General features: G+C 50.4%; 1 protein-coding gene and 2 long non-coding RNA genes across 7 annotated transcripts in view; 1 reads left to right on the top strand and 2 right to left on the bottom strand.

The window, feature by feature from the left end:
* The window catches only part of ZNF263 (zinc finger protein 263), a 16,156-nt gene extending 8,743 nt beyond the window's left edge, over window positions 1-7,413 (bottom strand). For 2 of the 4 annotated variants that reach the window (XM_047838031.1, XM_047838030.1), the window contains exons 1-5: window positions 6,614-7,413; window positions 5,542-5,722; window positions 5,006-5,079; window positions 4,601-4,727; window positions 2,673-2,789 (exon numbers count right to left, since the gene is read on the bottom strand). In XM_047838031.1, coding sequence (XP_047693987.1) covers window positions 2,673-2,789; window positions 4,601-4,727; window positions 5,006-5,079; window positions 5,542-5,722; window positions 6,614-7,000 — 886 coding nt within the window. In that variant the 5' untranslated portion in view covers window positions 7,001-7,413. Of the gene's footprint in view, window positions 1-117; window positions 2,175-2,672; window positions 2,790-4,600; window positions 4,728-5,005; window positions 5,080-5,541; window positions 5,723-6,613 lie in introns of those variants that run through there. The other 2 variants (XM_047838028.1, XM_047838029.1) reach the window with 2 other exon arrangements.
* Window positions 7,414-7,430: 17 nt separating this feature from the next.
* Window positions 7,431-11,530, top strand: LOC125154200 (uncharacterized). Of its 2 annotated transcripts, none has more exons than XR_007147715.1 (4): window positions 7,431-7,566; window positions 9,354-9,433; window positions 11,189-11,306; window positions 11,495-11,530. It is a non-coding gene; the product is annotated as an uncharacterized LOC125154200 (long non-coding RNA). The 2 variants fall into 2 exon arrangements; XR_007147716.1 differs by lacking the exon at window positions 7,431-7,566 and adding an exon at window positions 7,853-7,955.
* Window positions 11,531-14,036: 2,506 nt separating this feature from the next.
* The window catches only part of LOC125154199 (uncharacterized), a 36,568-nt gene continuing 27,593 nt past the window's right edge, over window positions 14,037-23,011 (bottom strand). Inside the window, exon 5 of the long non-coding RNA XR_007147714.1 lies at window positions 14,037-14,050. This is a non-coding gene — a long non-coding RNA (uncharacterized LOC125154199). The remainder of the gene's footprint in view (window positions 14,051-23,011) is intronic.

Here is a 23,011-nt window from a genome sequence, read left to right on the forward strand (position 1 = left end):
CTTCTTTGACCAACCCAGGAAGACAGAAAAAGCAGGTCCTCTAGCCAAAGCAGACAGGAGACAAGTCAACACTGGAGGCCAAGACAAAAGGTCCTCAAAGAAGAGTCACGCACTTTCTTATTTCCTGAAGACATTTATTACCGTCCAAACATATTTTCAACAAGGAAAAGCAAGATCCCTAATCTCCCCAGGATCCACACTTGCAAAGCCTCCCAGGGAACCCATCTTTCGTGGAACCCTCTGAAGACTCCAGAGCTCTGTTTCTTTCTTGGACAGAGGGGGGACTGAGTCTTAATCTCTGCAAGGGTGAACTAATCCACAGTCTGGCTTCCTCTGCCGACACCTGTGCCGAACTGCGAACTCCTTCTCACCACCTCCCTCAGGTCTCTGGTTCCTTTTTGCCTGAGGTGACGTTTACATGCCTGGCCTGGGCGAGGGCACTCCGGTCAGAGAGGCGCTGTGGTGACGGCCCCGGACTGCCCACGGCTTCCCAGCCAGGGCTCTTAGGGAGCCGCAACTCACCAACCAGTCTTCTGTTGCCTTGAGCTGGTTTCCAGAACACTCCGCCCTTCTTTTGTCCCAAGGGCCTCAGGAGCCCAAATGCCCCTGCTGAACATTCCAAGTGAGGAAGCAGCATCAGAAAATCACATGGATCCCCAAAGTTGCCGGGACGGACAATGGACACGGTAAGGCACCCAAGTCACAACCTAAGTATACCAAGGCAGTCAGTGTGCCCTGGGACATGAGACTTCACAGAGGACTCTGTCCGGAGCAGGTCACCTCAAAGACTTGACACCCTCAGGAGTTCGGACAGAATTGCATTCTAGTTCTATGCTAAGCCTTTGCTGCCCCTGCACCTCCCTCACAGTGACCCCCACCTTGATCCTCTTTATAGTAATTACCTTAAAAACAGATGATTTGGTCGGCTGGGCAAAGAATACCAGCTCTTAACAGGACCCTCTGAGTAGGCCACCTTCTCTGGGCCAGAAAGAAATGCCGCTGTTTCTATCCCGTGTGAGTTCTCTGGTGACTCATAAGGCGTGAACTCCGAGAAAAGCTCTCTCCACATTCAGAACATTTATAGGGTCTCTCTCCCGTATGGGTTCTCAGGTGACGAATGCGATTGGAGCTGTGAGAAAAACTGTCTCCACACTCATGACAGGTATAGGGTTTCTCTCCCGTGTGAATTCTCTGGTGCCTGATTAAGTTGGATCTATGAGAGAAGTTTTCCCCGCAAAGGTTACACTTATACGGCTTCTCCCCCGTGTGTGTTCTCTGATGTCTGGTGAGGTGCATGCCCTGCCGGAAGCTTTTCCCACAGGTCAAACATTCGAAGAGTTTTTTCTCTGCCTTGTGGGTTCCATGGTTGCTAAGAAAGAGGGTGCTGCCACTCACTGCTTCCCCACACTCCGAGAAGGGGTAAAGCCTCTCTTTCTCGTGAGTTCTTTCATGTATGACGAGGTGCGAACTGCGGGAGAAACTTTTCCCACACTCGGCACACTTATAAGGTCTCTCCCCCGTGTGGATCCTTTGGTGCCTAAGGAGGTTGGAACTATGAGCAAAGATCTCCCCACACTCGGGGCACTTGTAGGGCTTCTCGCCTGTGTGCGTCCTCTGGTGCCTGTGAAGGTTTGAGTTGCAAGAGAAGCTTTTTCCGCATACGTTACATTGGTAGGGTTTCTCCCCCGTGTGGGTGCGCTGATGGCGAGTCAGGTGGGTATTCTGACTGAAGCTCTTTCCACATTCCAGGCACTTATGCGCCTCCTCTCCCAAGTGTGCTCTGTGTAGTGACAGAAAGTGTGGGTTCCCACCAAAGATTTCGCCACACTCCACACCCACACACAGTCTCTCCGCCGCATGTATTCTCTGGTGCCTAATTAGGTTCGAGTTGTTAGAGAAATTTTTGCCACACAAGGGACATAAGTGGAGCTTCTTCGGCTGCGATTCCTTCGGTCGCCCCTGTTCTCTGCAACTTGTGGCCCCCACTAAGGACGGCTCCATCCCTTCCTCTGGGGGAGGCTCCCAGTGCCCTTCTGCCCTGTCCCGAGGCCTTCCCTGCTCAGGACTCCAGGGCACCTCCCCTCTGGCCTGGCCAGGCAGCAGCGCCTGCGGGTGGGCGCTCTCGGGGGAAAGGGACTGAGCACTTTCTTCCTGGTTCTCAAACTTCTCTTCTCCTGGCAGAGCGAGAGAAACCAAACCCCTACATTATTCCTACACGAGACAAAGGAAATCCCACAGATCTGCTCCTCCAGACGTCCAGACGTCTGGAGGGCAGACATCTAGAAAGGCTGGTTCTATCTCAGTTTCCCATTTTCCCCATGTAGGTAAAATACCCTAGAGAGGATAAAAGGTGGGGCCGTCGCAAAGGAACAGAGCTCAGACCAGTCCCGAACTCGCTTGTACAGGCCCCCGACTCCCTCTACAACTGAGCCTCTGGCTTCTGCCCTGTGGAAATGGGTGGGTTGGAGCAAGGCTGGGACTGGGGCGGGCCCCAGGAGTGAGTGCCCCCTTACACTGGGCACCGTGGGATGGAAATGGGCAGCGGGGCGACGGGAAGCAATGCATCTTCCTGGCAGCGGTGACGGGCTAGCCCTCCGTCCCAGTCCTTGAGGGCTTCCCTCCCAACAGTGGGAGTCTAGCTGGGCAGGCTGCTCACCTCCATTCCTTCTTACCTGGAGCTGGGCCTCTGGGACTCAGGCCTTCCTTGCAAGTCTGAACACTGGGATCCCATGGCTTTCCTCCTTGTTCCACCTGGGTACTTAGGGCCTCCCGACTGGGAACCTGAGCCTCTGTTCACAATGAAAGAAACAGATGTCTGTCACCACTCCCTCTACCAGGCAGAAGAAACAAAGATAATCTTGGCCCCTGCGCTTAGTGGACATATCCACACAAGGCACACGGAGTCTGACAGTAGTAAGTCTGACAATACACTAAACTGTTCACAGTGGTTATCTCCAGAGAAAGAAGTTGGAGGAGGGGGACTATGACTTTTTTTTCTTGTTACGCTTTTGTAGTACTTGGGATATTTTGCAGTGAGAATGTACACTTTTGTAATTAAAACAACCAAACATGATTAGAGTGATCAGTTCTTGAGGAATTAGTTTAATATTTAAAAGAGCCCCAACTCTCACAGATAAATATAAACTAGAACTACATTCCACAAGACAACTCCAGGATAAAATATAACGTGGTGGACCATCAGAAAGAAATCTGGGGTTCTGAGATGACCCGGAGGTTAAAGCCTAGAAGCGCCATTCCTGTGCGATGCTAAAACTAAAACCTCACACCAATCCCAACAAACTCGGACTTTAAACAGTTTAGTTCCAAGAACTCGTGACCCCAACTTCTCTTCCCATGAAGCACCGAGAGCTAGGCTCAGCTCAGGGCACCAAACCATGGCCTGGTGATGGACAGCCTGGAGAAGGTCCCAGTGAAGGGAACCAAACCCAGCGATGACCCCTATGCAGAGTTACTGCAAGTGAACTGCTAACTGTGCCTCTCTTTACAAAGACCAGATGTATGAAAACAAAGTGTGACTCTTTTCTACCACGTGTCAGTATGGCTACAATCGTAACGTACACAGAATCGCTGTTATTTAAGACTTCCTACAGCTTTCGGGGCGTCTGGGTGGCTCAGTCGGTAAAGCGTCCGACTTCAGCTCAGGTCATGATCTCACAGATAGTGAGTTCGAGCCCCGTGTCAGGCTCTGTGCTGACAGCTCAGAGCCTGGAGCCTGCTTCGGATTCTGTGTCTCCCTCTCTCTCTGCCCCTCTCCTGCTCATGCTGTCTCTCTCTGTCTCAAAAATAAATAAAAGCATTAAAACGAATCAAAAAAAAAAAAAAGACTTCCCACAACGTTTTAATGTTAAGAATTTTCATACATCCAACGTTGAAGGAATTACACAGTGTCTGTACACGCTCTACCTAGATCCAACTGTCAGTTTGTCATATTTCATAGGCATCTTTTTTAATCTCTGCATAACAGTTTAACACATAGATACATCTTATTTATCCCATTATATACGTGTGTGTGTGTGTATATATATATATGTATATGTTTATATATATATAAAAATTTTCAAATTCCCAAAAGGCCTCCCCCCTCCTTCCTGAATTTTTAAGGGCTGGGATAGCTGCTGAGCTGGAATGTTGATGCCAGTGCCCCCCGAAAGGTGGAGAAGGGCCTAGGAATACTAACGAAGCATAGAAAATATGAGTGGGACCAGAAGAATAAGCATCTCAAAATCGCAAGGCATCAAGAACGGAGAGTGTGTGCGATGGGGGGTGGAGTGGGGGAGGCTGAACGGAGAGTGTGTGTGACGGGGGGCGGGGGGAGAGGTTGTCAGCGGATTTGATTTGTTCTGCCCCGGGAAGTCCACTAAAACTCAAGAGTCCCTGCCTTTGGCTCTGGCGGCTGGGGGCCGTAAGTTTGCCAACTGTGCCAACCGCCAGATATTTAACGGATCCTCATCCGGGGTGCTTTAGAGAAAGGGAGGTCTTCTGGCAAAACTCAGAACCTATGTCCAGGAAGTGAGTGGCGAAGGGACATGCCCCTGGTCAGAAAGGGCGGAGTCTTCATGCCTGGAAAAAAAGTCCTTACCCAGTGAGTCCACATTCTCATAACTCTCCTGCACCGTGTCCCTGGAGAGGGCCCTCTTACTAGGATCCTGATGCCCCCACTCCTCCTGGGAGATGTACATAGCCACGTCCTCTAAGCTCTCAGGCAACTGAAAGAGCACAAGATCTCCTTTAGCCCTTGAGGCACCAAGAACAATTCAAGCAGAGTCATGAGTTACAGGGGCAAAACCCAGGGTGCCAAGGACACACTTCATGGGGGAGGAGGGTGCAGGCCCACAAGTGGGGTGTGGAGGAAATAAAGAAGGCGGGGAGGCGGCGCGTGGTGAGGGACAAAGGATCCTCTCCACGAGGCCAAAAAGACCCTGTCCCCACAAGAACAACCGGGGGGAGGGGTGCTGGGGGGAGACAACGAGAACTTCCACATCACCTGGGGCCCAGTCATTTCCTTGTCTTCCATGTTTCCTTCAGCAGGAAAGAGAGAAAGCCAGGGAGCAGACAATGCTGAAGGTGACAGAAATCATGATGAGAAAGGCATCTGTAATTCTCGGGAGCCCGAGGATTATTACAACGCGGTATCCGTTCCCCAACACCCAGTCTCCGCTCAGGATCGAACAATGAGCAAAAGGCGGCAACGGAGGCGTCATAAAGCGATATCCAAAATGGCGGAGGCGGGCAAAGAGCACCAGGCAACTTCCCCGCCGGCCTGCAGCAGTCAAGCCCTCGATCGTTCAAAGCTCGAAATGTCTCTGTTCTGCATACACAGGGGCTTACTTAAAGATCCCCCCGCCCCCGCTCCCATCCCCCAAAGAACCCAGACCACCATTTTTGGGTCTTTGACTCCACGCCTGGGAACCCTGAGGTCAGAAATTCCCTCACCTAGGCGGTGCTACTCCACCTGCTGGTGTCAGGGAACGACCCGGAAGCCCCTCCTCCCTCCCCCCAGCCCAGGTAACTGTTCCTCACCCCTCTCCTTTACAGCCTGGGGGTCCCTTTTGGGGCTGGGGCCTAGCAGCTCCTGCAGCCTGGGGCCAGGGCTTCGCTCAGTCTCCATTGGCTCCAGCTTGAAGCTCGGTGACTCTCGTGCTGTTTCCAGAGGCAAAGGCTCCTCCAAGAGCACTTCTGTTCCCCGCCTATGGTTTGTGACCTGGGAACCAACCCACATCACTCATCATCATAACAGGGCCCGAGAGGAAGGGAGATCAGTACAGAATTCTGAGGGCAAGCCTTCAACGGAGAACTACCGGCGATCCCTTTGGGTCCAGCAAGAGAGAAGCATGGTTTCCACTTAACGCTTTTCTGGTCCCATGAGTGCTGGAGAACATCGGAGCAGAAGACGTCCGCTCCGGGGGCACACCTTCCCCACACAGCTCTCTGACACACCTGACTCCCTCTTGCCTCCTCCCCCTGCCCCCATTGTATCTACAGGCTTCCATTCCTCACTTCAGGGTAAGTTCAACTTGACCGGCCCCAGGGACCAGTGCCCTCGGAGCCTCAGTGCCAAACCGTGTTTCTCAATCTACCGTTAACCCGACCGGGCTCCGCAGAGGGGACCGGGCTACTGAACTTAGCCTGACAACAGCTAACAGCCATGAAGCACTATTAGCCAGCAGTGGGGTCAAAACTACATGATACTCTCCCCGGAACCCTCAAAACAACCCTAGGAAGATGTTTTGCCATTCTCACTTTACTATGTGGCAAATCCGAAGCCTAAAGAAATTAAGTAATTTGCCCAAAGTCGCAAAACTGCTACAGACCAGGGTGAGGATTTGAACCCTGCGAATTAACTCCGGGGGGGGGGGGGGAATCACACGAATGCACACCCCCTGCCTCCATGTGGAAAGAGGGCATTCTTCACTGCTGGTTCTGTCCTGCCGGGGAAAACCTGGAGAATGAATCTTCCTAACTAAACTATAAAAAGACCTCTTGCCCGTGTAAAGTCTACTCAGGGCACCAAGTCCATAGGTATGGAGAACAGGGCGGCCGCGATGTCCTAGTCCTCGGGGCCAAACGAACCGAAGACAGCTCTCTCTCTCACCTGAAGTCTCAGTCTCCCAAGCTCTCTCTGCATGCCCTCCACAAGGGTGACCGCTTCCTCGCCGCTCTCCGGATGCAGCTCCTGCACCCTGCTCTGGATCTCCTGGGGCAGGATGGTCAGGAACTGCTCCAGCACCAGCAGCTCCAGGATTTGCTCCTTTGTGCGCAGCTCCGGCCGGAGCCACTCATGGCAAAGCTCCTGGAGCCGGCTGAGGGCTTCCCGGGGCCCGGCGGCCTCTTGGAAGCGGAACCTTCTGAAGCGTAAGTGGGAGGCCTCAGGACTCGGCCCCGGATCTGGCGGCGGCAGCTCCTGGCTCCAGGCGCAGTCCTCCTCCAGTTTCACTATCAGGAGCCCTTCCCGGTCTTGGGAGCCCGGGCCCGACGCCATCCTCAGGCCCCTCCGGAGCACCTTGGCCCCGAAACCAGCTGCACCCGCCCGAGAAGGCTTCCCGGGCCCCGCGGAGCCCAGCCTCAGCCCGGGCGCAGCCGGCTCCGGTGCCTTGGCCTCAGCCGATCACGGGCGCCGTCGCGCCGGCCCCCTGTCCAGGAACCGGCAAGACCACCCCACAGCAGGAGCTGAACACCGCGCTTTGACTCTCGTCTCCGACTCACGCAAGCCTAGGCGCTCGGCTTCACGCCGGAAGTCCCAGCGCGCTTAGGCGTCCACAGCCAACGGCGCAGGCTCAGGATCAACTTCCGGGCCACGATCTGCGAACTCTAGCGCCCATTGGGTCAGGTCTCGCCACAGACTTCACCGCCGACCAACCAGAGGGGAAGAGTTGTCTGCGGAGACGGGGCGAGCGACGGCCAATTGGAGAGGAGAGGCAGGGCAGCTAAGTTTAGAGGAAAACATGCCCGAGGCGGGCGTGACCGGCTGACTACCGGATCAGAATTCCCAGAAAGCTTACTAAAGTGAAAACCCGAGCCACGCGAAATCCAGCGCGTCAGTGTCGGGTGGGGCCAAACGACCCGAATTGTTAACAAGCTCTTCCCCCACAGGCAAGCTTGAGAATCACTGCCCGGTCATAACGGATTTAAAGGCAGTCCCCGCCCGCTCTGGTTACTTGGGCTGCACGAGAGAGCCCCTCCGGCCCGGCGGCCTCAGAAGCACGCAAGCCAGGGCTCTCTCCGCCGCCTCTCGGCGCCGGGTGGTCGGGAAGCGTGTAGACCGGCCCGGGTCAGCGTCGCTGCGGGGCTTGCCGGGAGATGTAGTCCGTTGCACGGCCCGCGCCTGCGCCCGAGGCCGGGGCCGGGAGCAGGGACGGAGAGCGGAGCGCCACGGCAGTGCTTCCGGCGCGCTGCTGGGGCCCTGGGGCTGGGCGCGCTTGGCCATCCCTTGCTCGGTCAGGGTCCTGGAGGCTGGGCGTCCACGAGAGCTCCTGGGGACCCGGGACGTGCTGCTTATTGTCCACCCCTGCGAGGGCGGGATCGTTATTCAGCTCCCTCCTAGATCTTGTGATGAAAGTTGTGAACTTCACTGCGAGCGGGGAACGGAAGGAAACCCGGAGAGTGGGCTCAGCTCCTCCCTTCCCTCTAGCGACAATCGGGCCCGTGGGCTCCGGAGAGTGTCGCAGGAGTGAATCGTGACAACCAGTAACCTTTTATCGAGCGCTTGCCTAATAGAGCTGGACCCTAACAGCACTCAAAACTGTTAGTTTGACGTAGATACTGTTATCATCCCCCTGTAACAACGGCACCGAGTGTCAGCGAACACCCTTGTCCAGGGTCACGCAGCTAGTCTGTCGCTAAAGTTGAGGCTGCCATAATAGTAAAAAGGGTGAAGTGGGGACAGAGAGGCCGGCTTTGGACGACTGGGTGGAGAGAGTCCTGAGTATTTCCATTTTTTCTTGTTCCACTAGAGGGAAAGGGCTCCACCGCTTTGTGGCAAATGTGACCTCAGCAGCCTCAGCACACAGGCCGGTATAGGTCCATCTCAGAAACCCTTGCTGAGACACGTGACCTCAGAGTCCTCTAAGGCCATTCTCCTGTTTTCGACATATTTCAGGAGACTACAGATTCTAACCTAAAAGTCACTTCGCTGGCATTTACTACGTCATCTCAGACAAGTTACTCAATCTCACTGACCCCCAAACTTCAGTTCCCTCATCTGTTTTGAGGGGATAAGACTATCTTCACTTTATATTTGGTGAGGATTAAATGAGCTAACGTGTAGGATGCTTAGAACGGTACCTGGCAATTAGTACGAACTCAGTGAATGTTAGTAATGCACAGTAAACTCCCGAAGTCTCACCCTATGTCACAGAAAAGCCACTTGGATTTTTATTGCAGGATGTGGGGGCATGAGAATGTTTGCGAAACTACACATACCTGGAGATGGGAAGAATGAATCATCTGCTAGGTTTAGGTTATTAATGGGGACTTGATGCAAGATGGACTGTTATTCAAAATTACTGTTAGTATTCTTCCTCCGTTTTTTGAGGCCTATCTATATTCAAACATAGAAAATAGCTGGTGTGTTACTAGGACTGGGGTTACAGGCCAGTAGATCTACAGGGGGTCATTTGGGGCAGGAGTTCTTAACCTAGAGTCCATGAAATTATAGAGCAGCACTGTCCAGTATAACTTGCGGGGATGCTGAAACGCAGCTCGGGTTGCTCAGTGCCACCTAGTGGCTACTGTTTTGGCCATCACAGTTCTAGAGGGTCCCACTGATGGATTTGGAGATCTTCTGAAGTTTCTGTTACTTTATACAATACTGCATGTATATGTGTATGTTCTAGGAAGAAAATCCATGGCTTCCATCAAGTTCTCAAAACCACCAAAAAGATTAAGAACCACTAGTTTAGGTCTTCGGTGAAAAGTAAGTTAAGGGAAGTAAGTATGCCCTCCAGTAACCATTTTACTTGCTTCTATTTTCTTGTCCTCAGTGATAGGGGGCTCCCTGACTATTACAGAGAAAACACATTTGAATCTCAGATAAAGAGCCCCTACTAATCCTGGCCTTAGCTCTCATGGGCACTAGATTCTGTCTCTGGAGCTGCTTTCAGGCCTTCCCTAGGCCTTCTAGATTCCCTTGCACTCAAGTGGGGCAGCTGTCTCTGTGTGTGGTCTGCAAACCGGTAAACGATGAAACACACAGTGTTAAGACTTTCCGGTCTGTGCTTGTTGGTGAGGGAGCCAACAGACAAGCAGCTCTTAGCAGTCTGAACTGCTTCTTGCCCTGCCTCTGGCCCGAGGGTGCCCTGGCCTCCAGGCCTCTGCCACCCTAAGCCTTTGCTTGCTATCTGCCACTCACCCTGGCTTTGGTTTCGTCCCACTTGACTAGACCACAGCTTTCTGTGATCGATGGAACGGGTGCACTTTTACGTATACCAAATCACTCTTTGATCTTAGTCTTAGCTTTGCAGTCCAATCATAAACAAAACGGTGACTTTAAACGGCATTTCATTTGAAAAGCATTTTCTTTTTTTGTTAATCTGAAATGTGTTGCTTCTCTTCATGGAAGTGTAAAATAAGGCATTTTGCTCCACTTCCTATATTTTGGTAAAGTGTTCTAGAATTTACATTTTTCTTCAGATTAACCTTAACTTGCTAATATTGTTTGGTAACATTAATATTTAAACATTCTCCTCCATGTGGATCATAAATGACTACTTACCAACCCACATTTTATTGCAGAGCAATAAACTTTGTTGGGGGGGGGGAGGTGGGGAGGGGAGGAGGGGGCACAGAAGAGGCGGCTCTCAGTGAGGGAAAGAGTGCTAGGATAGAGCAGGGAACTGAGCTGGGCACGATTTCACCAGCTGTCTCTGGACTGCCAGAAACACGGTTAGAGAGTTGTTTTAGTGAACTTCAAGATAACCCACTTCTAGGCTTCAGCTAAAAGAAACGTGTAAAGACGGCATTTGCCAGTCACCAGCCAACCCATCTCACATATCGATTTTTATTTGAAAATCTCTGAACTGAAATGAATCCAGGACTCAGTTCCCAAATTCCTGCTTTTACCGCTTTTTCTCTCTTCTCCTGAAACTCAATAAGAAAATGTTTCTCAGGTTTGACACAGTCAGAATTTTAGGAAGACTGACATCACACTTCAGTCCTAACTTCAATAATTCTCTTATCAAAGTATTCAAAAGATAACATAAAACTAAAAATTTAGTACACTGAATTTTTAAAATTTATTTATTTTGAGAGAGAGAGAGAGAGAGTAGGAGAGGGGCAGAGGGAGAGAATCCCGAGCAGGCCCTGCGCTGTCAGCACAGAGCCAGACGCAGGGCTCGATCCCACGTATCATGAGATAACATCCCGAGCCAAAATCAATAGTCTGCCACTTAACCAACCGAGCCACCCAGGCACCCTAGGGCATTGATTTTAACACAGAACTAATTCACTCCTTGTTCACAGATTGGAGGACAACAGCCTTGAATTGAACACAAAAGGAGTTTCCCTCGTTTTGGTTTTGTTTTAATATTGAAATACTGCTGACAGAGGCTTCAGGTGAAATGATCCTAAGAGGAAATGGATACAGAGAGGCCATCTGCCCTAGAAATCATCCTGAAATCACCCTCCCAATCAGTCGTGAGCCAAACTCTCAGGCTTCCTGTCTTTTTTGTAGTCAGGATATCCAGTACCAAAGCCTGGCCTGGGCTTCCCATGGAGCACAGAGAAGAGCCACAGGTGAAGGGACTGCAGAATTTCAAAGAAATGAGACAAGGATTTGGCTTCAAGATGAGGTGAGTGTTCACTGCATACAAGGGGAGAAAGAAAAGAAAACTTCGGACTCAATTGATGTAAAAAGCTTTGAGATGTACTTAGGACTTTCTGTCATCCCATTACTGGTTTAATAAACCCCTTTTCTCGCCCTCACTTTCTTTCCCCTGGGGACAGGGTGACATTTTCAACTTGCATTTCTTTCTCTCAGGTTTTAAGATCAGGAGAGAAGATAAAGAAGCTTCTTCAAAGCAGAAAAAAACCTGGAAACTCTGCATCCACTCACTGTAACTTTAGGGGGGAATGCTCTCCAAGGGTCTACTTTACAAAAAAGACTAAAAACCTTTAGAAAACCGATGTGGAAATCCTAAGACTTAGCAGAACTTATAGAGCATCCAACCACTCTATAGGAAGAAAGTCCTGAGAACTCCAACCAGGAAGAACCTCTCAACATTAGATTCTCTGAGCACCAGGGGACTTATTCAAAAAAGAACCTCACCGGTGCCTCAGTTGTGGGCAAAGCTCCCTTCGTTCAGACTTTTGTAAACGCTAACATCTCCCATCAGAGGAGAGATCCCGTGAATGCGCTACATCTTATGGAAAGCAGTGTGACTGTGTTTTAAGAATACTAAAATTTGGGGGTGCCTGGGTGGCTCCGTCGGTTAAGTGTCTGATATCAGTTCAGGTCATGGTCTTGCGGTCATGATATGGAGCCCCGAGTCAGGCTCCATGCTAAGCGTGGAGCCTGCGTGGGATTCTCCCACTCCCTGTCTGTCTCCCTGCCCCTCCCCCACTCATGCTCTCTTTCTCTCTCAAAATAAATAAATAAACTTAAAAGAAGCTTAAAATGTTTCTCCTCTTCATTTTTTTTTAAAGTTTATTATTTATTTTTGAGAGACTGAGCGAGTGGAGAGGGGCAGAGAGAGGGAGGGAGAGAGAGTCCCAAGCAGGCTCCGCACTGCCAGGGTGGAGCCTGATGCAGGGCTTAGAACCCATGAACTTCAAGATCATGACCTGAGCCAAAGTCAGATACTTAACTGACTGAGTCACCTAGGCGCCCTGTTTTTTCTCTTTATTATTTATTTATTTTGAGAGAGACAGCAAGAGCTTGTGAGTGGGGGAAAGGCAGAGAGGGAGGGAGAGAGAAAGAATCCCACACAGGCTTGGCTACGTCAGCACAGAGCCAGATGCAGGTCTCAAACTCCCACACTGTTTGATCATGACCTGAGCCAAAATCAAGAGTCGGATGCCTAACCAACTGAGCACCCCAGGTGCCCCTGTTTTTCTTTAATCAAGCAGTTCCACATCTGGGAAACTATTATGAAAGAGAAAAACAAAAGAGCAGCAACAAAAATAAAAGTCTTTACACACACATACACACACACCCCTCCTCCAGTGGTTCCCCACTGTCCTGATAATAAAGCACAGACTCCTCAACAAAGCTTTAAAGATCTTTGTGACACAGGCCCTGAACAGCTGATTCTGGCTCTCACCGCAAGTGAGAATAACTTTCTTCTGGGCTCCCAGGGTACTTTGTTTAGAACTTATTTTTAGCACCAAACACAGTTGACCTTAGCTGGGAGGCTTAGCTATAATCCTGCTCTGACCTGTGTCCTCTTCTGCTCTCCTGATATACCTACATCAACATCACACACATGACTGGGTCTTACAGGGTAGAGAACAATAAATATCAGTGTATTTTATTTCTAATCTCTGTTAAATGATAAAAGCATTTAAGGCTATGAGTTTTCCTCAAAGTACAGCTTTATTTCCCATAATTTTTACATACAACATTCTCTGTTGATCATTTCAAAATAGCTTGTCACTGCAGTTTTTATTTTACTTCCCCTTTAAGCCAAGAGTTCGTTAACTGGTCAAGAAAATTTTCCTTTTAAAACAAATTTCAGGGGGTGCCTGGGTGGCTCAATTGGGGAAGCATCTGAGTCTTGATTCTGGCTCAGGTCATGATCTCAAGGTTTGTGAGATCTAGCCCCATGTCAGGGTCTGCACTGTCAGTGTGGAGCCTGCCTGGGATTCTCTCTCTCTTCTTCTCTCTCTCTCTCTCTGCCCTGCCCCTGCTCGTGTGTGCACTCTCTCTCTCTCCGCACCCCCCCCCCCAGATTTTTTTCTGCATTGATTAGAACATGAGGTTCATTCTACTCTGCTTTGAAAAGTTCATATAGGTTTTCCTATAGAAAAGGCTTGTTAAGTGTCCCCAAAGCCCTAGACAAGAAGGGTTCTATTTGTAGGACACAAATGTACTCTTGGACCTCTCAAGTATTTTTGGATCTTTGGAGGCACGCTTGTGCTTATGTGAAGGGGAAGTGAGATAGAGGAGTTTGAGTGGCTTCCCATTCTGCCTCCCTGTGTGTGTGTGTGTGTGTGTGTGTGTTTACTTCCTCTTCCCTTGTTAAGAGGTTGTAAAAGCAAACAAAAACATTCTAGGGACTTTATATAGCAATTGTTAACAGCTTCCTAGGTATTAAAGGTAGCAGTGAGAACAGGAGGCCAAAGGGCCTTGGAGAGGCCTCATCCCTTACTCCAGCCAAGTTGTCTTCCCAAAGATGCCATAGCTGTTTATCTTCTAGAAAGCAGAAAAAAACCTGCAGGGACCACGTTAAGATTTTTTCGATTGTGACCTTCCAGAATCTGCAGGGATTCTTTCACAGTGTGTTGTCTAGGCTAAAATCAAGGAAATCAGGGAAGAGACTGGTGACTAGGCCAAGGGGCTCACGACATGGGAGGGGAGTGGCAAGAGACAGTACACCTGGCCCTCCTGCACCTGCAGTCACCTTCATGTTCCTCAAGAAAGGTCCAAAGGGCCCTCCTGGAAACTCTGTGATCTTTAATTCTGAAATGAGTACCTGTCCTGGAATCCTCTCTCCCTCCTAGCCTAGTGATCTGGGCAGAATAATCTCAGAAACACCCACAGCTCAGACTTAAGCTTCCAGGCCCAGCTCCATGCTTCCTCTCCCCAAGTGCCCGGTGAGGATGGAGAACAATGTGGAAAGGGGAGCTCAGCTCTTGGCCTCTCCTCAGCACTTAGGATCAGTTCCATCAGCCCCCAAGTCTGGGTGTTTGAACAACTCAGATGGGGGATTTTTCTATCCCCAGAATGAGACAGGTCCAACCTGTCTTTTCCAGTTGGTCAGACAGGACTTCTTAGAGGTCTAGCAAAGCCTATCCCCCCGCATTTTTCAAGGCTCCTAGAAAATTAAATATTATAAAAAGTGTGGTATAGTTTATGTGCTTGCATCTAGCATCTTTAACAGCCAACACAAGAACACAACTAGGTGTTTTGGTGGAAAGAACTTAAAAAGGTGAGACCTTTCATGAAGGTGAGACCTTAACCAAATGGCCCCCGAGAGGCCTGTCCATGCCTACTTTGCATTCTGTACAAACTCTTTCATCTCTCCCAAATGGGGGCCCTTTCCTGGGGGGCAGGGAGAGCAGAGGCCAGCAGGAAAGAACCAGTGGCCCCTCGCCGTGTGCTCGGGGATGGGGCACGCTTCCACTGCCTTGTTTCCTGGGACAATATAGTTCCCCCTGGGCAGGATGGACTCCCTCCTCTTCAAGGTTTCTCTCAGGGTTGTCCAAATGCTAGAGGGCCCCCAGCCAACCTGGTTGACCAAAGGAATGAGCTCGAGAAGCCCACGGAAGTAGTCTGGCTGCCTCAGGGCACCACATGTAGGCTCTCAACACGTGAACAGTCCGGAGGTGCCTTCTCACAAAATAGAAGTAACAAAATCAAGCAAGTAGAAATCACGTTTGTTAATTATGGGGGATGGTGACATCGGTATTTATGTTCTGTGTTATTAAAAATCTATCTATCTCCCAAGGTTATTCCAGCCAATCTGGCTGTTGGTTTGAAGCAGGGTGTGTGCTCCAGCCACAAGAAGAAGTCTCTTCCAACAACAAAGGGGAAGAAAGAAAGCTGTAGGTTCTGCTGCGGGGAGGGCGACAGGGAACACGAGAGGTGGGGACCCGGGGTCCTGGCCCTGGCACGGCTTCCTGTCCACCCCGCCTGCTCTGCGATGCTGGGAGTACCCCTCAGGCCTTTGTATTTTTTTTCAAGACCCTGCTGGCAGACAGACGAGCCATTCACATGAGACTTGTACTTCGCAAAGGCTCCCCTCTGTCTCCTCCCAGAAACTCAGGGTCTGCAAGTTCCCTCTGCAGTTCCATCAGGCAGCTCCAACAGCATAGAGCTTCCCCTGGGAAGCAAGCAGGCAGCTTGTGGGACTGAAGCTATTTCAGAAAGTGCCGTGCTTTCTGTCCTTACAACTGTTTTGTTCAACAAGGTCCCTGGGCAGAGGACTTAGAGAGTAGGCATCAGACCCAGCACAGACAGAAGCCGCTCACCAAGACGTTTCATCCTCGAGCTGGCTGTGGCCAGAGGGTGAAAGATGCAGAGCTTGAGCGGGCTCCGTGGCGCACAGCGCTCAGCCCTGGAAAGGGAGGACGCAGGCTCACTATCAGCCAAAGCTTCTCGCAATTCCATGGCCAGGTGCGTACAGCCAACCCATCGCTTTGCCAACGAGGACTGGTGGCTGACAAGTGCTAAGCAGCCGCTTCTGAAACCGCTGGTGCCGGGTCAGTTACTCACAGTCTAGACCAGTGGTTCCGATTCTTGTAAACAATGGATTCATCTGCAGAGCTTTAAAAACTTCTAACACCTGAGGGGGCGCCTGGGTATCAGTCAGTTAAGCGTCCGACTTCGGTTCAGGTCATGATCTCACAGTTTGTGAGTTCGAGCCCCGCGTCAGGCTCTGTGCTGACAGCTCAGAGCCTGGAGCCTGCTTCGGATTCTGTGTCTCCCTCTCTCTCTGCCCCTCCCCCGCTTGCTCGCTGGCGCTTGTGCGCACAGGCGCTCTCTCTCAAAAATAAATAAACATTAAAAAAAATTAAAAACTTCTGAGACCCGCTGTCTTAGTCCATTCGGGCTGCTATAACAAAATATTACAGCCTGGGTGTGTTATAAACAACAGAAATTTCTTTCTTTTTTTTAAAAGATTTTATTTTAAATAATCTCGATGCCTAATGTGGGGCTCAGACTCATAACCCCAAGATCAAGAGTCTCCATGCTCCACTGACTGAGACGGCCAGGCACCCCCCCCCAGAATTTATTTGCCATAGTTCTGGAGGCTGGAAGTCGCAGATCAGGGTGCCGGTATGGTCAGGGGAGTGCCCTCTTCTGGGTTGCAGACTGCTGACCTTTGGTACTCACAGGGTAGAGGGGGCTTGGGAGCTCTGTGGGGTTTCTCTTATAAGAGGTTTAATCCCATTAATGAGGGATCCACCCTCATGACCCAAGAAACTCCAAAGGTCCCACCGTCTAATCCCATCACACCAGGCATTAGGATTTCAACATAGGAATTTTGAGAAGACACAAACTTTCAGACCACAGCACCTGGGTGCCACCCCCTGGAGGTTCTGATGTATTTGGTCTGGGCATCAAGATTGTTTAAAGCTCTCCAGATGACTCTACTGTGCTGCCAGAGATGAAAACCACTGGCCTGGACATTAATTTGAGGAATGGCATAAGAAACTTCGAAGGAAGCAACAGGCCCAGTAGAGGATTTCCAAAGAGACTCCGTTTGCAGTGACTGGTAAAAAAAACGAAAGAGGTGGGTGTGCTCTGCTTTAATGAAGGTCACTATAAGTCATGGGTCACGTTGAATTTCCTGTTGAAAGTCTTTTAACATCACGTAAGTGTGGTAGGTTAAAAATGGCCGCAAATTCCTTATTACTTATTGACAAGGGGTGCCTAGACTGGCCTTGGTGACAAGCTTGGGCGACAGAATGAAGTGGACATGACCTTCTAGGCCTATCTAAGAAGTCTTGAAGCCACCACCTGGGGCTTCCTGGAATGCTACCTCTGAGAACACCTGCCGCCATTTAAGAAGGCTGATTATCTTGAGACCGCCATGCCGTGAGGAAGCCCAAGCTATACACACGGACAGAGACAGACGTGCAGCAGTCTACCTGTTCCAGACAGCCCAGCGCAGGCACGCCACATGCAGGTGAAGAAGTCACTTGGATATTCCAGTCCCAGCAGACACAAGGGGGGCAAGAACCAAGGAGTCACCAGCAGAGAGCCAGTACTGAAGCCAGAGATACATAACCCCAGTCAAGTATCCCATTCCTTTCCAGCAATCTCTGGACATGGGAGCCACCCCAGCTGAAGCTCCAGTCACGGAGCAGACATGAGCTGTCCCTGTTGTGCCCTGCTCAAAACCCTGACCACAAAACTGTGAGAGGAGAAAGGCTGTTTTTACACCACTAACTTCTGGGGTGTTGGTTATGCAACAATAGATAACCAGAACCACAGTAGTACATAAATAAACAGTCATTGTACACGATCCAAAGAATATAGATGTAACAAAGAAAATGGGGAAACTTTTCCATCACCCCCTCATTTCACTTTTTCTCCTTTTTATAGGTAACAGCTGACTGTACATCCTACCCATTTCCTGACGTGTTTACGCATGTATTTGTATGTGTTATGTGTACGTGTGATGCGATACACATTTTCCCAGTTTTTTAAAATAACAACAGTGCGTGTGGATCAAGATGCACAGGACTTGCATACTCTCATCAGATGCACGGTATGCCACAGGATGGGCATACCACACTTGTACTTACTATCTCTTCTACTGGTAGACATTTAGGTTGTTTTCAATTCTTGGTTTCATGAGCAATTCTGTGAGGGACATCTTGTAGTGCGACTTTGCATACATCCAGCCATTTCTTTAGGATAGTCCTAGAAATAGAATAACTGAATCAACGGGTATGTGCATTTTTTAGGCTTTTGGGGTGGTACAATGGAACCTAAAATTTACCATTTTAACTACTGTTAAGTGTACACTTCGGTGGCATGAAGTACGTTCACATTATTGTACAACCATCACCGGCACTCATCTCCAGAACTTTTTCATCATCCTGGACGGCAAGTCTAAGCACTAAATAACTCTCTACTCCCCTCCCCTCCCAGGCCCTGATCATGACTACTCTACTTTCTGTCTCTACGAACTTGAATATTCTAGGTACATCATATAGGTACAATCATACGTTTGCTCTTTTGTGTCTGGCTTACTTCATTTAGCATAACGCTTTCTAGATTTATCCATGCTATAGCATGTATCAGAATTTCCTTCTTTTTCAAGGCTGAATAAGTGGGTAGGTACATCACTCAGCCAGGGTCGCACAACTGGTTAACGGAAGGCACTGTATTCTCACTGAGGCAGTCTGGCCCTGGAGCCTGTGCTATGAAGGCATATGAGGCACTCACAGGATTCTTACATCACGCATAAATCTAGTGCTAATATACGTTAGCTTCAACCGTTAAGTGTCACCCGTGGCAGTTCCAAAGCTATGATTTTTGGTGTTTTGATACCCTCCTGCCACCACTAGATCAATCTTGGAAAATGTTCTGTGTGGTCTTTGATGTCTGATTTTAGCTTTGACTTACAAGGTTGTTTTCTCCTAACTACTGCCTGCAGCATTAAGAACTGTTTTGGGCGCCTGGGTGGCGCAGTCGGTTAAGCGTCCGACTTCAGCCAGGTCACGATCTCGCGGTCCGTGAGTTCGAGCCCCGCGTCGGGCTCTGGGCTGATGGCTCGGAGCCTGGAGCCTGCTTCCCATTCTGTGTCTCCCTCTCTCTCTGCCCCTCCCCCGTTCATGCTCTGTCTCTCTCTGTCCCCCAAAAAATAAATAAACGTTGAAAAAAAAAAAAAAAAAAAAAGAACTGTTTCTAACTGCTGTCTTCTGCAGATGGTCCTTGGGGTGGGGGTGGGAGGGGAGTGTCCACTGTGCTTCTACCGCCAGCCCCAGAGACCACGTGCGAGGGCACCCCCTCCAGGAAGCAGAAGTGCCACGTGAGCTTGGGGATGCACAGCTAGGTCACGCCCTGTGTGAAGGCTCTTGTGCAAATACTAAGACCTTCCTGGGCAAGTGGCCTTACCGTCATTTCAGCTCAAATTTTTTTTAATTGTGGCTTCTGTTGTGTGACATCAAGGGAGTCAAGGCTTGAGACCTTAAGTCTGTATCTGCATTAACCTGATGCCTGCAGCATGTGTGTGCGTGTGTGCGTGTGTGTGTGTTTAAGTTTAGAGGTAGGTTTGTGCTGTGCGTTTAACTTCAGAGGCAGGTCTGTTCTGTTTCTCCAGTATTGGCAAACCTCACATATTATTTGAAAATCTCACATATGTGTTTCTCTGGGGCACAGTCTGCATTTTAAAAATCATTTTCCTACTCCTCTGCATTGCAATGAAAAAAAAGCGTTCCAGTTAATGAGGTTTTATTTAAGTTTTTGTTATAAAGAATAATGAGCAGGGGCACCTGGCTGGCCCAGTCCTAAGAGCATGCAACTCTCGATCTCAGGGTCATGAGTTCAAGCCCATGTTGAATATATTTACGGACTATGTTTCAAGTGTCACAAAAAGTTTAAATGTTCATTGAAAACCACAAAAATGTATGGAGCACAGAGTGAAAACCACAGCCCCTGTCTCTAATTCTACTTTCTACAGGTGCCATGTTATTTCTTGTCTCCCTTCAGATACTGGAATTTTGAAAATATTTTTCATACTTTTTACAAACGTGGGATTATAGTGCCATATTGTACCACAAACACGCTTTTATTCAAGTTCTGTAGTGACCATCTCTGCACATGAGCACATGGAAAACCACGGCACATTTCCAACAGATGCAGCGCAGTCCATGGAGCAGATTCACCGAAATTTACTCGGCCAGTGGTCTGGTGATAGGCATTAGGTTGTTTATGACCTCTAACTAATTGCCAAGTGTGTCAGGCAAGGGAATGTTCCACAAGGTTGACGAGGATTTGAGTAAGAAGGTGCCCCTCACACTGATAGGGGAAAATCTGTTACTAGACGGCCGACAGGACTCACAGGGGAATTCCAGACCTTGCCCGAAGACTCTCCTTCTGGGTTCTTCTTCCCACCCCGCTTGCCCCGCTCCAACAGACTGTAAATTGTCCCCGCTGCTGATGCTCGGGAGAATGATCTCCTCTGAGCCTGCCGGTGTAAAATAAACCTCTGGCCTTCCAAGATCTCCACGTGCCGCTTGGTTCTTCCGCTGGTGATCCAGACCAGGTTATGTAATATTTGGTTCCCTGACGGGGAAACCCAACCGCGCTGGCCCACTGTTGCCACCGGTTTGGGAAAATGGAGAGGCGGTGACGGAAGGAGGAGCCGCAAGGGAGAAGGCGCACCCTGACTGGATTTCGGCAGTCTCCCGCTCGGGAGCCTCGGGCCAGCCTGCTCTGCCATTCCTGCCGGACTCGAGGAGACTTAGCAGGTGAGGCCCTGGACCCAAGGTCGAATACCGGAAGGCCTGGGACCCAATTCTGTCCTGTCCAGCCCACCCATAGTGGCGGAAGGGGAACCTGATCATTCCCCGGAGACCTCAGTGGTCTCACAGGGAGAAATTCTGTGGGAGGGAATGTAGCAACCTCTGGTGTGTACGTGAGTGTGAATGTGCGACTCGGTCCGGCTTGCCTGCTGAGTTCGATTCTGTGGCTCCACGGGCGGGCACCCTTAAGGTCCCCAAAAGCCCACGGAGTCTGAGTGGACCCCTCTGCAATTCCATGGTGAGCAGCACACAGTCTATGCCGGCATCGGAATAGTTTCCGATCGTAAGTCACAAAGCTGAGACTGCTACAGCTAAGTGTCACCCAAGTTCCTTCGGGACACGGCCAGACAGGCATCTGACTGGTCTCCTCATTAGAGGGGGCACCCTTACACCTCTTCTCACGGGAACATTATGGGGTCGGGACAGAGAAAAAAAGGTGTTTTCAGGAGACTATGGAATTAATATAACCACCGGCAAGTTAAGGACCTTATGTGAGTTGGTGTAGGATGGCCCTCAGAGGGAACCTTAGATGTCCCAACGGTCCGCCACATCTGGCATGTTGTCGCCACAGACCCAGGTTACCCTGATCAGCTCCCATATATCGACTCCTCATTAGAGACTGCCCAAACCCTTCCCCCTTGCGTGTGATCTACCTGCAACAAACAGGGACAGGCTAGGGTCTTCGTCACCTCGACAAAGTAGCTCAAGGAAGGTCAACAGAAGTCCCAACCTTCACAAGTTCTCACTGGCGATCCAGAGGAAGAACCAATCTTGCCCCCACCATATGAACCTCCCGGTTCCTGATACTCCACCGCCTTCGGTCTCCCCACCACCTCTGGACCCAGCAGATCTTCTCTCCCTTGGACCAGTGGCCAGATTGCGCCCTTGGCCAGGCACAGCACTCTCCAGGTGCCGGTCCACAGCCACCGGTACCAAGAGGCTCTCCTCCGGGGGATCCGAGCAGGGGCTAAGAAGCCCGTGAGTCTGCCCAGCCCAAGGGGAATCCCCTGGGGATTATTATGAGAGCCTACTCGAGGCTTACACCCGTTTGACCTCGAGGCACAAGAGAGCCACAACAAAAGGACAGGGAAGGTCCAGCTGCCAAAAGGGGGAAGCCCAAAACCTCCTTAGCAAGGGATCAATGTGCCCACTACAAAGAAAAAGGACATTAAAAGAATAAATGTCCCAACCAGGCAAAGGCCCTTGAAACCCAACCAACCGCTAGGCACAAGAACCCTGCGAAAAAGACTTCATAGGCCTGGCAGGAATAGATTCAGATTGAGGGGGACCAGGCTCACTTCTTCTCGGTCCCCATGAGCCCACAGTCAAAATAAAAGTAGGGGGCCAAACTACGACTTTTATGTAAACTCGGGGGCCACACGGTATGGGATGAGTTCCTCTACCTACCTGAGTGCCCTATCCCTCTCCTCGGCCAGGATATACTCTCAAAGCTGGGGGCTCAAATAACCTTTGGGCCAAAAGACGCACCAGCCTCCAACTGAATTAAAAAATGGAGGTTCTCCTGTGCCCAGGCCCAACCGAGCAGCCCACCTGAATTCAGGACCACCCTCCCCACTGTATGGGCCTAGGACAACCCCCGCCCTGCCCCCCACCGACTTGCCCACCAGCGGCCCGTCATTGTAGAATTAATCCCAGGGGCTCGACCGCAGAGACAGTGGCAATACCCCCTCCCACAAGAGGCAAGGGCAGGCATCCAAGAACACCTGACAAGACTCAAAGAAGCAGGCATGCTGGCTGAATGCCAATCAACCTGGAACACCCCACTTTTGCCAGTCAAGAAGCTGGGAGGAGGGTATCCACCCAGTTCAAGAAGTGACCATCCCCTTGCACGCAGTGGTCCCGAACCCATACCCCCTCTTCAGCCAGATTCCAGGCTCTGCCAGATGGTTTACCTGCCTAGACTTAAAGGATGTCTTCTTCTGCCTCCGCCTGCCCCCACCCCCTTCCCAAGCCAACCCTTGTTTGCCTTCAAGCGGACCGAAGCAGACACAGGGCGTCAGATGGAACTGACTTGGAGGTGCCTCCCACAAGGGTTTAAAAAACTCGCCTGCCCTCCTTGGGGAGGCACTGGCCAGAGACCTTGCTGGCTTCCAAAGGGAGGCCACACGCTGCACCCTTCTCCAGTATGCAGATGAGCTCCTCCTTGCCAGCAATACCCAAGAGAATTGTGCAGAGGGCACAGGGCCCTCCTCCAACTTCTGTCAAACTCAGGGTATCAGGTATCATGGAAAGAGAGCTCTAGAGCTAGAGAAAAAGAAGGTCATCACTTCCCTACCCCAGACCCAAACTAAGAGGGGGCTACAAGAATTCCTGGGGGCTGCGGGATTCTGCCAAA

This window comes from Prionailurus viverrinus, chromosome E3, assembly GCF_022837055.1.
Source record: "Prionailurus viverrinus isolate Anna chromosome E3, UM_Priviv_1.0, whole genome shotgun sequence".
NCBI classification, from domain to species: domain Eukaryota; kingdom Metazoa; phylum Chordata; class Mammalia; order Carnivora; family Felidae; genus Prionailurus; species Prionailurus viverrinus.